Source organism: Halichoerus grypus, chromosome 4 (genome assembly GCF_964656455.1).
Source record: "Halichoerus grypus chromosome 4, mHalGry1.hap1.1, whole genome shotgun sequence".
In the NCBI taxonomy this organism is placed as follows: domain Eukaryota; kingdom Metazoa; phylum Chordata; class Mammalia; order Carnivora; family Phocidae; genus Halichoerus; species Halichoerus grypus.
Window position 1 is genome coordinate 79,244,526 of NC_135715.1, and position 14,677 is coordinate 79,259,202.

At 36.0% G+C, this 14,677-nt stretch overlaps 1 protein-coding gene across 3 annotated transcripts in view; it reads right to left on the bottom strand.

Annotated features, from left to right (window-relative positions):
• The window catches only part of ZMYM2 (zinc finger MYM-type containing 2), a 77,918-nt gene that overhangs the window by 12,786 nt on the left and 50,455 nt on the right, over window positions 1–14,677 (bottom strand). For all 3 annotated transcript variants that reach the window (XM_078070601.1, XM_078070600.1, XM_036097173.2), the window contains 7 exons: window positions 14,268–14,397; window positions 13,188–13,303; window positions 11,989–12,160; window positions 10,398–10,523; window positions 9,515–9,609; window positions 8,101–8,269; window positions 7,728–7,879 (listed from right to left, as the gene is read on the bottom strand). In XM_078070601.1, the coding sequence (XP_077926727.1) occupies window positions 7,728–7,879; window positions 8,101–8,269; window positions 9,515–9,609; window positions 10,398–10,523; window positions 11,989–12,160; window positions 13,188–13,303; window positions 14,268–14,397 (960 nt within the window). The remainder of the gene's footprint in view (window positions 1–7,727; window positions 7,880–8,100; window positions 8,270–9,514; window positions 9,610–10,397; window positions 10,524–11,988; window positions 12,161–13,187; window positions 13,304–14,267; window positions 14,398–14,677) is intronic.

The following is a 14,677-nucleotide window of genomic DNA, read 5'->3' on the forward strand; positions in this document are numbered from 1 at the left end:
AAAGATAAAATGCAGGAGATTTAGAGTTTTGAATACCATCTGTGCCAAAGATAAAAAGCAGGAGAGCTGGGCGCCAGGTTCACTGAGGGCCCTCACTTTTCTGTGAGGGCTTCCCAAACAGCAGGGGGTGTGAGATCCTCTGTCGGGGGACAAGAGAGTGGGGTGGCATCAGTTTAGCCTCTCTACCAACATGTTCAGACTTCAGAGAGCAACACAGTGGCCCCCAGTGGAGGTGGGAGCCACTTACATCAAACCCTGCCCCCATGTGCCTGGCACATACTTCTTTTAACAGGGCAAGACTGACTCCAAGCCAGCACAGCGAGGATCTCCCCCAGAAGAGCAACACAGGCAGCACACCACATGCACCAAGCTACTGGTCATATAGTGCTTCAAAGCATCCCCTTCAGTTGTGGTGGAAATAGGACCAGGCTGTATTTTTCCCCCCCACTGGAATCAGGCTTATAGTTTTTTGCTTGTTACTTTTTTTTCATTTCCTTTTCTCTCTCTCTCTCTTTTTTTGAAATCAGGCATCTTTTTTTCTTTTCTCTTTATTTTTTCTCCTTTTTCTTTGAAATCAGGCTTATAGTAATTTTTTTGATTGGTTTTTTTTCGTTCTTTTTCCTTTTCTCTTTTTCGTGGAGCAGGCTTTTCTGGTTTTTTCCTCTTTTCTTTCCTTTCTTTCCTTTTTTCCATGCTTTTTTCAACAAACAAATCAAAGCACACCTAGATAAAGGTTCAAACACTCCCCGCTGCAAGAAAGGAGGAACTCTGCACAGGACTGACCAGTGGGAAAGCATAGCCAAAGTCCAACAGCAGAGTGCACACACCATACACCAGAAACACTTCCTAAAGTACCAGGCCCTGGACAGTGTATGACCTCTTTTTAATACATTACTCTCAGGTGCAAGAGACATAACAAGCTTTCATAACACACAAGATAGAAACTTAGCCAAAATGACAAGACAGAGGAATTCTCCACAAAAGAAAGATCAGGAAGATGTCACAGCCCGGGACTTGCTCAAAATAGATATAAACAATATATCTGAGCAAAAATTTAGATCAACAGTCCTAAGACGACTAGCTGGACTTGAAAAAAGCATAGAAGACACCAGAGAAACCATGGCTCCGGGGGGGGGGGGGGGGGGGGGGGTCCTACAACTGAGATGCAAACAGACAGAATATAATCACAATGAGGACTGAAGGAGCAGAGTAGAGAATAGGACAGAAGAGGTGATATCGAAGATAAAATTATGGAAAATAATGAAGCTGAAAAGAAAAGGGAAAGAAAACTATTAGATCACGAAGGTAAACTTGGGGGCTCCAATAAGCGAAATAATACCCATATCACAGGAGTCCCAGAGAAGAGTGGGGAAAAGGGACAGAGGGTTTATTTGAACAAATTATACCTCAGAACTTCCCTAATCTGGGGAAGTAAACAGGCATTCAAGTCCAAGAGGCACAGAGAACTCCCCTCAAAATCAACAAAAACAGGTCAACATCATGACATACCATTGTGAAACTTGAAAAATATAAAGATAGAAGTCTGAAAGCAGCTAGGGAAAAAAAGATCCTTAACCTATAAAGGTAGACACATAAGGCTAGAGCAGGCCTGTTCACAGAGACCTAGCAAGCCAGAAAGCAGTGGCATGATATATTCAACCTGCTAAATGGGAAAAACATGCAGCCTAGAATACTTTATCCAGCAAGGCTGACATTCAGAATAGAAGAAGAGATAGAGTTTCCAAGACAGAAACTAAAGGACTTTGTGACCACTAAACCAGCTCTGCAAGAAATATTAAAGGGGACCTTTTCAGTGGGGAAAAGAGACCAAAAGTAACAAAGACTAGAAAGGAACACAGTCAATCTACAGGAACAGGAACTTTACAGGTAATACAATGGCACTAAATTCTTATCTTTCGATAATTACTCTGAATGTAAATGGAATAAATGCTCCAATCAAAAGACACAGGGTATCAGAATGGATTAAAAAACAAGACCCATCTCTTGTAAGCATACAAGAGAATCATTTTAGACCCAAAGACACCTCCAGATTGAAAGTGAGGGGCCAGACAACCATTTACCATGTTAATGGACATCAAAAGAAAGCTGGAGTAGCCATCCTTATATATCAGACAAACTAGATTTTAAACCAAAGACTGTAATAAGAGATGAAGAAAAACACTATAGCATAATAAAGGGGTTTATCCAACAAGAAGATCGAACAATTGTAAATATGTATGCTCCCAAGTTGGGAGCAGCTGAATATATAAACCAATTAATAACAAAATAAAGAAACTCACTGATAATAATATAATAACAATAGGAGACTTTAACACCCCACTCACAGCAAAGGACAGATAACTTAAGCAGATCAATGGGAAACAAGGGCTTTAAATGACTAAATGGGCCATATGGACTTAAATAGATATATTCAGAACATTTCATCCTAAAGCAGCGGAATACACATTCTTTTTGAGTGCACATGGAACATTCTCCAGAATAGATCACAAACTGGGTCACAAATCAAGTCTCAACTGGTACAAAAAGACTGAGATCAAACCATGCATACTTTCAGACCACAATGCTATGAAACTTGAAGTCAATCACAAGAAAAAGTTTGGAAAGACCACAAATACATGGAAGTTAAAGAACTTCCTACTAAAGAATGAATGGGTCAACCAGGAAATTAAAGAAGAATTAAAAAAAAAAAGGGAAGCAAATTAAACTGAAAACATCGGGGCACCTGGGTAGCTCAGTTGGTTGAGATGCAGAAAAAGCATTTGACAAAATACAGCATCTTTTCTTGATAAAAATCCTCAAGAAAGTAGGGACAGAAGGAAAATACCTCTACATCATAAAGGCCACACACGAAAGACTCACAGCTAATATCATCTTCAATTGGGAAAAACAGATTTTTTCCCCTAAGGTCAGGAACACGACAGGGAAGTCCACTCTCCGTACTGTTGTTCAACATAATACTGGAAGTCCTAGCCTCAGCAATCAGACAAGAAAAAGAAATAAAATGCAACCCAATTGGCAAGGAAGAAGTCAAACTTTCACTCTTCACATACAACATGATACTCTGTAGAAAACCTGAAAGACTCCACCAAAAATTTGCTAGAACTGATATAGGATTCAGCAAAGTGGCAAGATCAATGCACAGAAGTCTGTAGGATTTCTATACACCAATAATGAAGCAGCAGAAAGAGAAATCAAGGAATCGATCCCATTTACAATTGCACCAAAAACCATAAAATAACTAGGATTAAACCTAACCAAATAGGTAAAAGATCTGTACTCTGAAAACTATAGAACACTTGTGAAAGAAGTTGAGGAAAACACAAAGAAATGGAAAAACATTCGATACCTATGGATTAGAAGAACAAGTATTGTTAAAATGTCTATGCTACCCAAAGCAATCTACATATTCAATGCAATCCCTATCAAACAACACCAGCACTTTTCACAGAGCTGGAACAAACAATTCTAAAACTTATGGAGCCAGAAAAGACCCCAAATAGCCAAAGTAATGTGGAAAAGAGAACCAAAACTGGAGGCATCACAATTGGAGTTCAAGCTGTACTATTAAAGCTGTAATCAGGGGCGCTGGGTGGCTCAGTTGGTTAAGCATCTGCCTTCAGCTCAGGTCATGATCCCAGGGTCCTGGGATTGAGCCCCATGTCTGGCTCTCTGCTCAGCAGGGGGTCTGCTTCTCCCTCTCCCTCTGCCCCTCCCCCTTGCTCATGCTCTCTCTCTCTCTCAAATAAGTAAATAATATCTTAAAAAAAAAATAAAGCTGTCATCAAGACAGTATGGGACTGGCATAAAAACTGACTCATAGATCAGTGGAACAGAATAGAGAACCCAGAAATGGACCCTCAACTGTTAAGAAGACAATCTCTTCAACAAATGGCATTGGGAAAACTGGATGGCCACATGCAGAAGAATGAAACTGGACAACTTTCTTACACCACACAAAAAATGAATTCAAAATGGATGAAAATGCTAAATGTGAGACAGGAATCCATCAAAATCGTAGAGGACAACACAAGCAACGTCTCTGATGTTGGCTGTAAGAACTTATTAGACACATCTCAGAGGCAAGGGAAACAAAAGCAAAAATGAACTATTGGGACTTCATCAAGATAAAATGCTCTGCACAGCAAAAGAAACAATCAACAAAATGAAAAGGCAACCCACAGAATGGGAGAATATATTTGCTAATGACATATCAGATAAAGGGCTAGTATCCAAAATCTATAAAGAACTTATCAAACTCGGGGCACCTGGGTGGCTCAGATGGTTAAGCGTCTGCCTTTGGCTCAGGTCATGATCTCAGGGTCCTGGGATCGAGTCCCACATCGGGCTCCTTGCTTAGCGGGGAGCCTGCTTCTCCCTCTGGCTGCCACTCCCCCTGCTTGTACTCTCCCTCTCTCTCTCTCTCTGGCAAATAAATAAATAAAATCTTTAAAAACAAAAAACTTATGAAACTCAACAACCAAAGAACAAATAATCCAGTCAAGAAATGGGCAGAAGACATGAACAGACATTTCTCCAAAGAAGACATACAAATGGCTGACAGACACATGAAAAAATTCTCATCACTCATCATCAGGGAAACACAAATCAAAACCAAAATGAGATACCACCTCACACCTGTCAGAATGGCTAAAATGAACAACTTAGAAAACAACAGATGTTGGCAAGGATGTGAAGAAAGGGGAACCCTCTTACACTGTTGGTGGGAAAGAAAACTGTGCAGCCACCCTGGAAAACAGTATGGAGGATCCTCAAAAAGTTAAAAATAGAACTACCCTACAACCCAGCAATTACACTACTAGGTATTTATCCAAAGGATATAAAAATAGGGGCGCCTAGGTGGCTCACTTGTTAAAGCATCTGCCTTCGGCTCAGGTCATGATCTCAGGGTCCTGGGACTGAGGCCCGCATTGGGCTCCCTGCTCGGTGGGAAGCCTGCTTCTCCCTCTCCCACTCCCCCTGCTTGTGTTCCCTCTCTCGCTATCTCTCTCTCTCCGTCAAATAAATAAATAAAAATCTTAAAAAAAAGAAAAGATAAAAAAATAGTGACTCGAAGGGGCACATGCACCCCAATTACTTATAGCTGCGCTACCCACAATAGCAAAATATGGATAAAGAAGATGTGGTGTATATATACAATGGAATATTACTCAGTCATCAAAAAGAATGAAATCTTGCCATCTGCAACAATGTGGATGGAACTAGAGCGTTTTATGTTAAGTGAAATAAGTCAGAGAAAAACAAATACTGTATGATTTCACTCATATGTGGAATTTAAGAAACAAAACAGATGAACATAGGGGAAGGGAAGGAAAAATAAAATAAGATCAAAACAGAGAGGGAGGCAAACCATAAGAGACTCTTAAATATAGGGAACAAACTGAGGGTTGCTGGAGGGAAGGTACATGGAGGTATGGGGTAATTGGGTGATGGGCATTAAGGAGGAGACTGTCCTTTTTGATGCAATGAGCACTGGATGTTACATTCAACTGATGAATCACTAAATTCTATCCCTGAAACTAATAATACACTACATGCGTACTAACTTGAATTTTTAAAAAGTCTTAAAAGAACGAAAAACATATCCTACAACTCAATCTCTTTCCTTCCTGCTGAGTTAATCTGGCAGAACCCTAGTGTGCTCTTCAACATTTTTACAAATGATTGATCTAGACAACAGAACTATTTCTAAGATGATGATATAAACATTTTTTAAAAAAAAGACTGTTCCACCATCTTAAGTAAGTACACACAGTAAAAAGCAATGGAATACTGGATAGATCGGTCTACTGTGTACTAGTCATTGACAATTACACAGGTCAATGAGTGCCTACACCATATGGACAGCATGGTACAAGACACAAAGAATAAGACCCAGCTCCTATTTGCTCTGAAGAGGATTTATATGTAATAAATAACTTATTCTGATGCTTGAGATGTTTTCACCTACACCTGGCACCTGCTATTTCTACTCTTTTTTATTACTAGGTATAATAAAAAGGGGGGAAAACATAGATAGGTCTATAAACCCTGAGTTAGAACCACTGAGTCCAGATATATTTTAGAATTCTTAATTTTTTGGATTCTACAGAGAAAATATAGGGCATGTATATACTTATTATGTATATACATAATATTCCTAGAGTGGTCTAAGGAAGAACCCTATGTTTGTTTAGAAACATTAACAATCCTTTAGTGAATTATATAGTTAATATTCTGTGGATAATCAAACAAAGTATAATAAATAGTAACTTGACAAGTTACTATCAAATTAGTTTTTGTGAAAATCTAAAGAGTAAAATCTCTAGTTTTCAGGGATTTGGGGATTTGGAATGGTGGACCTATTACTGCCAACTAAACATGAGGCTCAAGGTACATATAAATCTATCAAAATATAAAAAAAGTAAAATCTATCAAAAAATAAAAAAAGTAAAATCTACTATATACTTTTTAGGTTGTTACTGTAAAATATGTGATGGCCTTTGAACATACAGTAATTTATAGCCATGTGTTATTTCCCCACTACCACTTATATAATCTTAGGCAAATTTCTATCCTAAAGATAGTATAAGTAAAATAAAAATTAAGACAATTCTAATTTTCTGAGTAATTTATTTCAGTTTCTACCACCTGTTAGCAGCATAACACTAAATTCTGGGCCTATAAACAAAGCTCTACATAAAAAGATCTCCTGGGCGCCTGGGTGGCTCAGTTGGTTAAGCGACTGCCTTCGGCTCAGGTCATGATCCCAGGGTCCTGGGATCGAGTCCCACATCGGGCTCCCTGCTCTGCGGGGAGCCTGCTTCTCCCTCTCCCACTCCCCCTGCTTGTGGTTCCCTCTCTCGCTGTGTCTCTCTGTCAAATAAATAATAAAAATAAAATCTTTAAAAAAAAAAAAAAAAAAAGATCTCCTTCTATCATTTACCACAGCTAAAAATACATAGGATGTCAAGCAAGATCCTGGGCTCAAACCCGAACAATCTGTTCAGAATTACAAGTTGATCTTTATGTTTACTATGGAAAATAGACTCACTCATGACTCACAGATATGTGGTTTAAGTTGATCTAAAAACCCAAAGAATTATCTCCTTTTATGATCCCAAAGAATTAAAGAGTAAATACCCTATTTAAGAACTTAGAAACATGAGAAGTGTACAACTGAAACAGACCCGCTATTTGCAAAGGAACCCATTTTTCTATTTACACGTATATCAGCATGGATCTATATATTCATATACAGATCATGCCTCAGAATGTTAATTCATTTATATGCAATTGTAAAGAGGAAATGAAGCCATCCTGATTATCATATACATGGTAACAAATATACAGCTTTGTTAGGTTGTTACAAAAGATGCATGAGTTTAAGTCGCCTGACCCTAACTCCATTTTTCACATGAATTCTTTTTGGTTATAGTACAGTAGTTTTGAAGAACTTGAGGATTTTTAGGAACATACCTCATTATAACAGAAAGACCTATATACAAATTAGCTAAGAAAATCCTTTATAATATCCTAGTATTTTCAAATAGAGTAAATTATTTTTTGTCTTGGCAAGCCAAGAAATCATTATGTTCCATAAAGCTGCCCTTAATATTCCTGACACATTAACATTTTTCTTTTCCAAAACTACTACAACAACCTTGCTTATTAACATTATATTCAAACGTAGCCATCAAATTACTAACCTCCTGTATTCCAAGGCAAAGATAATAGATGCTGTCAGGTGCATAACTCTCTCCATTTGGCCGACGGATCTCATTGACAAAATGGGCTAACCCATAGTTAAGCTCAGCTGTGGTGTGAGAGAGCAGATCCTCTTTTAACTTTACTGATTTAGCTAAAAAGAAAGAAAAATTGTTATTATTTACTCGAGATTAAGAAACTTTCTGAAATTGATTTATACTATATAAGAATTTTAAAGTAAAACAAAAGTTATATTTAAATGTACTTAAAATACTGTCAGCCGCATTTATGTTTTTTTAAAAGTAAAGGTATAGTTAATAACAAAAATCATGATTTGAAATACGATGCAAGAAGAAACAAAATCAGAACACTTACGAGATTTTAGCTCATCTAATACCAGAAGATCTTCATCAAGTTGCCTAGTTTTGACCCAGTGTTTCCATGCATTTACACCATACGTATATTTGAAAGGAAAGGTGCATTCTGAATTGTCAGAACTATCATCATGAGACTGGTATCCTGATACAGCTTTTCTCTTGGCTCCCTATTAGTAAAACACCATTGTAAAATCTTTTTTTAAAAAAGCCTAAATTGTTTCATGACTTTATGTAAGTCATCTCTCAACAAATGTAAATCAAAAGAGAAATATATACGCTTAGAACTGATTGGTATTCCAGAATCTGAGAATAGTTACTTGAAATATATCTCCAGGAATGCTGTATTTCTACATAAACCACTTTGTATAACAAAATCATTTTAACTTCTGCTGTGACAGTCACTGATAAGAAAATAATTAAATGTAAGACATAATTAATAAGTAATCTGAAAAGGATTCTAAATATTAATGTAAGAGAGAAATTGAACTTCCCAAGATTTCCAATTTATGGGGAATGACCACTCAGCTCCTTTCACTGTCATGATGGCATTATTTGCTGTATAAAAGTTTTAAATTTTGATGTAGTACACCTAATTCACCTATTTTTTCCTGCTATTTCTTATACTTTTGGTGTTGTATCGAAGAACTATGCCTAACCCAAGATAATAAAGATTTAGGCCTGTTTTAAAAGTTTCATAATTTTAGTTCTTATATTTAGGTCTGTTACTCATTTTTGAGTTAATTTTTATATGGTGTCAAACAGGAGCCCAACTTCATCCTACTGCAGGTACTCACTCCTTTTTCAGTCTTTTCTTTCTTTGTGGGGAAATTTGTGAAAGTCATCCTTTTATTTTTTCTTTTGGTCTTGCTTTATATTGCAAATCAGAAATATATAAAGTTGTTGATAAAGTATTTTTAAAAATCACAACTGTTAATACATGTAGATTTGATCTACCTGAACAATTAAACTGTTCAGCATGTCTTTGCATGTGCTGACACGCTTAAAAAAGATCAAATATTATAAACTGTGTTATCTCAACCTCACAGATTAGTCTCATCAGAAATAATAGTGGAAAAAACAGATCCCTAGAAAACAGTCTCAATTCTTGTGAAAGAATTGTTTACTTTTTTTAGCAACAATGTCAACCTTTTGTCAGGATAAAATTATAAAGGAAAATTAAATGGCAATGATATTCAACTCTTCTATAAAGTTACAAGTATATCTAGACATTTTTATTACTTAGAAATGAAGTAATAAAGACTTTAACTCTTAAAGCCTTTTTAAATCTAGGGGGAAAAAGTCTTCCCATGGTCTCAGGCACAACTGTGGATCACTATATCCTTGCTCCATACCTAAAGAGATACCGCTACACAGAGATCATAGTTGAATGCAAAAATACTATTAATTTATACCTTTTTTTTAGATCGAGGTCTAGGCTGTTCTTCATATTCTTCTCCAAAAACAGGTGGTAATAAAAATTCATTTTCCATATCAAGCTCCTCAGCAGCTGGCAATCAAATCAGAAGAACTTTTATTTCCAAATATAACAGCACAAGTTTATATTACATAAACAAAGCCAACAAAGAACTAATCACAAAATATAACCAAGCACCTATTTATGAGGATAACCTATGCTGTAGGTGAGGGTGAAAAGAAAATGGTCTATGAGTTCTGATAAACCCTATTCAGACTCTTAAATAAAACACATGTATAAATATAACAACATGAAACTTTCATGGAAATGTATAATATCAGAAAAACTATTACAACCTGAAATTCAATTCTAAGATCTAAATGATCTCAGTACAAATCTGTTTCAACATATCAAATCTGTCTCAAAATAAAATGCTTTACATTCTATTGGGCAGGTTTATTAGCCATCAATAGATTAAGAAAATAATGAAAAACAGAACACATTTCCTTTACAACAAAAGACCTAAAAATAATTTTTCCTTTTGAAGGTGAACTTAATTTTAAAAAGGTCCTATGAAAAATAGTCAATATTTTATTTAATTTTTTAAAAAAGAAACAATCACTTCTTTATCCTTTACTCTATCTACAAAGTTTTCTATAATGAATTACTTTGAGAAAGTGTCTTTTCAGGCTCTAAGAAATTCTATTCAATTCAATCCTATGCCTCATTTCAGGAATTAACCGTTGAGTTTTGTTTGGGTTAAAAAAAAAAAAAAAAGATAAATATAAACAGTAAAGGCAAGAACACAAACATTAAATGATTAATGATCATAACTAAATTCCATAACTGTACTTCACACTTAAAGAATAAAGTAAGAGTACCTCTGGGGAAATCTATTTCGATATCCAAGTCTGGTTCATATGGTACATCAGGCATATTAGACTGTGTCTCTGGGTCAGAGTTCTTCAAGAGATCTGAACCAATTATGTCTGCTTCAATAACTACACCTGTAATCAATTCATAAGATCATTAGAAATCAAAATAGAAGACCTGAACAGCACCTATATTTAATCTGGCAAAGGAAGTCATTTAATTGTAAATATAAAACAAGAATACTTATATTAATATGTCACAAAAGGAAAAGGTATATAATCTTGAAATGTAAACTATTATAAATTTTATAATTGTTAGATAATCATGAGTACACAGAAACTTAATCCTTTAAGTTTCTGACTGCCCCTTTTCAAAAAGTTAATAGGCATGCTTTGATAGTAAACCAACTCTGGTATGCAGAGTATCTCTTGTCAAAAATAAACTAATGAGGGTGGATAACTGCAATTTTCAATACGCTTTTTGAATTGTGACCTAGGTTTTCTACATCATTCAATTACAACTGCTTTCTAATGTTTTGATCAGTTGCTTTCAAACATTTTTATATTGTAACCCACAGTAAGATACACATTTTATCCATTTCAAGGTGGTGATAGGAGACAGAGAGACAAGCAGACACACACAGGAAACAAAGGTTTCACAAAACAGTATCTTTTTGATGAGATTCACACTAACATTTTCCCATTCACTTCATTAAAAAACAAATAAACAAAACCACGGGTTGCAACCCACTAAGTTAATTTGTAACAAAGTCCTCCACAAAAACTGTCACATTATGAAATACATAAAATTTTTAGTGTTTCTATTGTGCTCTAGGGTAATGGGAATTAGGCAGCTCATGGTTGAAAAAGGTCTCTGGGTGGTACCAGAGGAGTAAGGGTAGGAATAAATACTCTTAAGAGAATCATCTACAACATACTTATGCCATTTGGCAAACACTGCCCTAACAGAAGTTAGGATAAACCGTGGTTTAGATAATGCAAATTACTTTATTAAGTATAGCCAACAAAACAAAACTGGGGATAACCATTACAAAATAAGTGTTTGGATCATTATTAAAGCCAACAAGTTATTTTTGTGTCTGAGCTAGTACATTAAAACAGGAATAATTCTGAGTTGATTTTACAAGTCAAATCCGATTACAATTAAAACAGGGACTGTACAAATTGTACAAAGTCCTGCTTAAAACTGGGCATGGGGGGACGCCTGGGTGGCTCAGTCAGTTAAGCGTCTGCCTTCGGCTCAGGTCATGATCCCAGGGTCCTGGGATCGAGTCTCACATCAGGCTCCTTGGTGAGCAAGGAGCCTGCTTCTCCCTCTGCCTACCTCTGTCTCTCTCTCTCTGATAAATAAAATCTTAAAATATATATATATATTAAAACTGGGCATGGCATAAGAGAGCATGTGGCTAGATAGAGTATGGATCTCTTAATACAAAAATACATTTTTGTTGCAATGCTCACCCACTCCCATTTCAAGGTGAAACATAATGATATGTCCTGCAACATACTATATTAATTATAACACTTACTGAAAACCAATGATAAACTTATTCACAAAGTGAAATATAGTGCAACTCACTGTTGATGTTGGCAGCTTCTGTTTTCCCCTCATCTTCAGTTATCATATCTGTCATTGTAAGCAGCTCTGTATCAAGAGGATCTGAAGAAACTTTGCTTTTTAGTTCCTCGACTGCTGCAGGGATCTTCTCACTGCTATCCAATGAGGCAGGCAGAAAAACAGGAACCGGCACCTAATTAACCAAAATATTTACTGTTAGGTTTACTCAACATTAGAAGATAGTTTTCCAGGGGGTGCCTGGCTGGTACAATCAGTGGAGTGTGCAACTCTTGATCTTCGGATTGTAAGTTGGAGCACTACATTGGGTGTGGAGATCTCTTAAAAATAAAAATCTTAAAAAAAAAAAAAAAAAAAAAAAAAGGAGGGGGGCATGCCTGGGTGGCTCAGTCAGTTAAGCGTCTGCCTTCGGCTTAGGTCATGATCCCAGGGTCCTGGGATCGAGCCTCACATCGGGCTCTCTGCTCAGCAGGGAGCCTGCTTCTCCCTCTCCTGCCCTTCTCCCCCTCCCACCTGCTCTTCCTTGTGCTCTCTCTCTAATAAATAAATAAAGATAACTTCCCAAATTAAAAATTATTCTAACACATGATCTTCTTTATAATACTTTGGAAAAAACACATACCAAAACTAAGATGTCAACTGTAACAAGGGAAGCTCAGAGTATTAAGCAGCTACTTTTTGAAATGAAAATTAAAGAAAAATAATTTTTAAGATACCTCTGTCCCCAGGGTACTATGATACCTTATTTGAAAATAATTAGGTTCTTTTAAATTTATTTGAGAAAGATTCCCAAGCCCTGGCATAGTGTCTTTACTGCAAGTGATTTAGGACAAAATAATGTAATCATAATTCATATGAAATTCTATTCCGTGTTTAAGTTTTAAAACTTACAACTTCACAAATATTTTTCTCTAAAATGAACTCAAACATAAAACACTATATATATATATATATATATATATATATATATGCATAAAGCAGACACAGACATTTGCTAAACTTCACCTTTAAGGATGAACATATACTTGATTAAACACAAAGCAAACACTGACAGATTCAACCAAACCTAAGTTTAACTGATGAAGGCAAAGACTCAACCCTGTTTTACTAGCTTCACTACATTGTTCTCCCACCTAATGCCTGATAAACCTCAAAATGAAAACAAAAAACAAACAAACAAAAAACCTTAAAATCCGACTTACAGGAACAGGAACCGTAGTAGGAACAGGAATATTCTGACTGTACATGTGCATCGGTACTGGGATATACACAGGCACAGGGATAGGCACTGGAACATATTCTGTCTTCCAATTATCATCTAAAAATACAAAATGTGTTTAAGGAGCAATGTTAAGTAACATTTATACGTAGTTATTCAATGTTAAATTTGGTAACAAAGAAAAATTTAAGTGCCTCATTTCCCTTTTAAAAGAAATTCCTGGGGGCGCCTAGATGGCTCAGTCAGTTAAGCATCTGCCTTTGGCTCAGGTCTTGATCCCGGCTCAGGTCATGATCCCGGGGTCCTGGGATCTGGGATCGAGCCCCAAGTCAGGCTCCCTGCTCAGTGGGGAGCCTGCCTCTCCCTCTCCCTCTGCTGCTCCCCCTGCTGTGCTCTCTCTCTCTCTCTCAAATAAATAAAATCTTAAAAAAAAGAAAGAAAAAGAAAACAAATTCCCTGTTTTCACAAAATTAGGTAAGGTAAAAACAAAACTAAATACAGTAACTGTTTTAATAAAGACAGAAAAATAGAATTTAGGCCTTTTTTTTTTAAAATACAAAGAAAACATCCCTTAAAAACATTATATAGTTCCAGGTATCCTATCAGATTCCCCTCACATTCCTTGCAAAAAGATTTATCTAATCAAACAATTAGAATACATTTAAATCTCATAAAAATATATAATTGAATGATATCATCTCATTCTGACAAGGAAACAGAACTGTTAACATTACAGATCACATTTACAGAAATGATTTTCTCAGAGGGATTACTGTAACTTTAGTGAATCTTAGCCCCAAGGAAATTTTTGATACAGCATTTTTTCACCTGTGACATAATTTATATTCTGAGCCTTTAACAGAGACTGATTTTCATTAATTATTTTAAATAAAATGCTGTATTCTCAAGGTAATGTCTAAATGTAGATAAGCAAAATCAACAGAAAATGACAAAGTGACCAAAACAAATACATTCCATAGCCTATTATTTGAGAAAAGCATGAATTTCAGGAGGTGAGGTATTAAGTATAGGGAAGTATGTAAGTCAAATTTTCCTAAGTTACCTGTCTGACAAGATTTGGTCTGCATGTGAGGTTTACAATAAGTAGCTTTCGTCATTGTTAAAGGTTTGCAAAGAACGGCTTTGTTCTTCATCTCTTTGTTAGGTGTTGGAGAAGGGGGTGGTGCTGAACCCTACAGAGGAAGCAAAGAGCAACATTTTATTTTTGCCTCTAATTTTTATTACTTCCCGGTGTTAATGAATATCTGGTTTCTAGATCATGTGGAGGGAACACACAAAAGTTTAAGAATATAACCAAATTATGTTATTATTACTATGTTTACCATAGTCTTAATCTGAAAGGATCAATGTGAATCTGTCCTAACTACTGACAAAGCAGGAGAAATCATTCATTCTACAGAACTGTGTGACCTCAATGGATATTTTTTAAAAAACATAAAAAGACAATTTTTA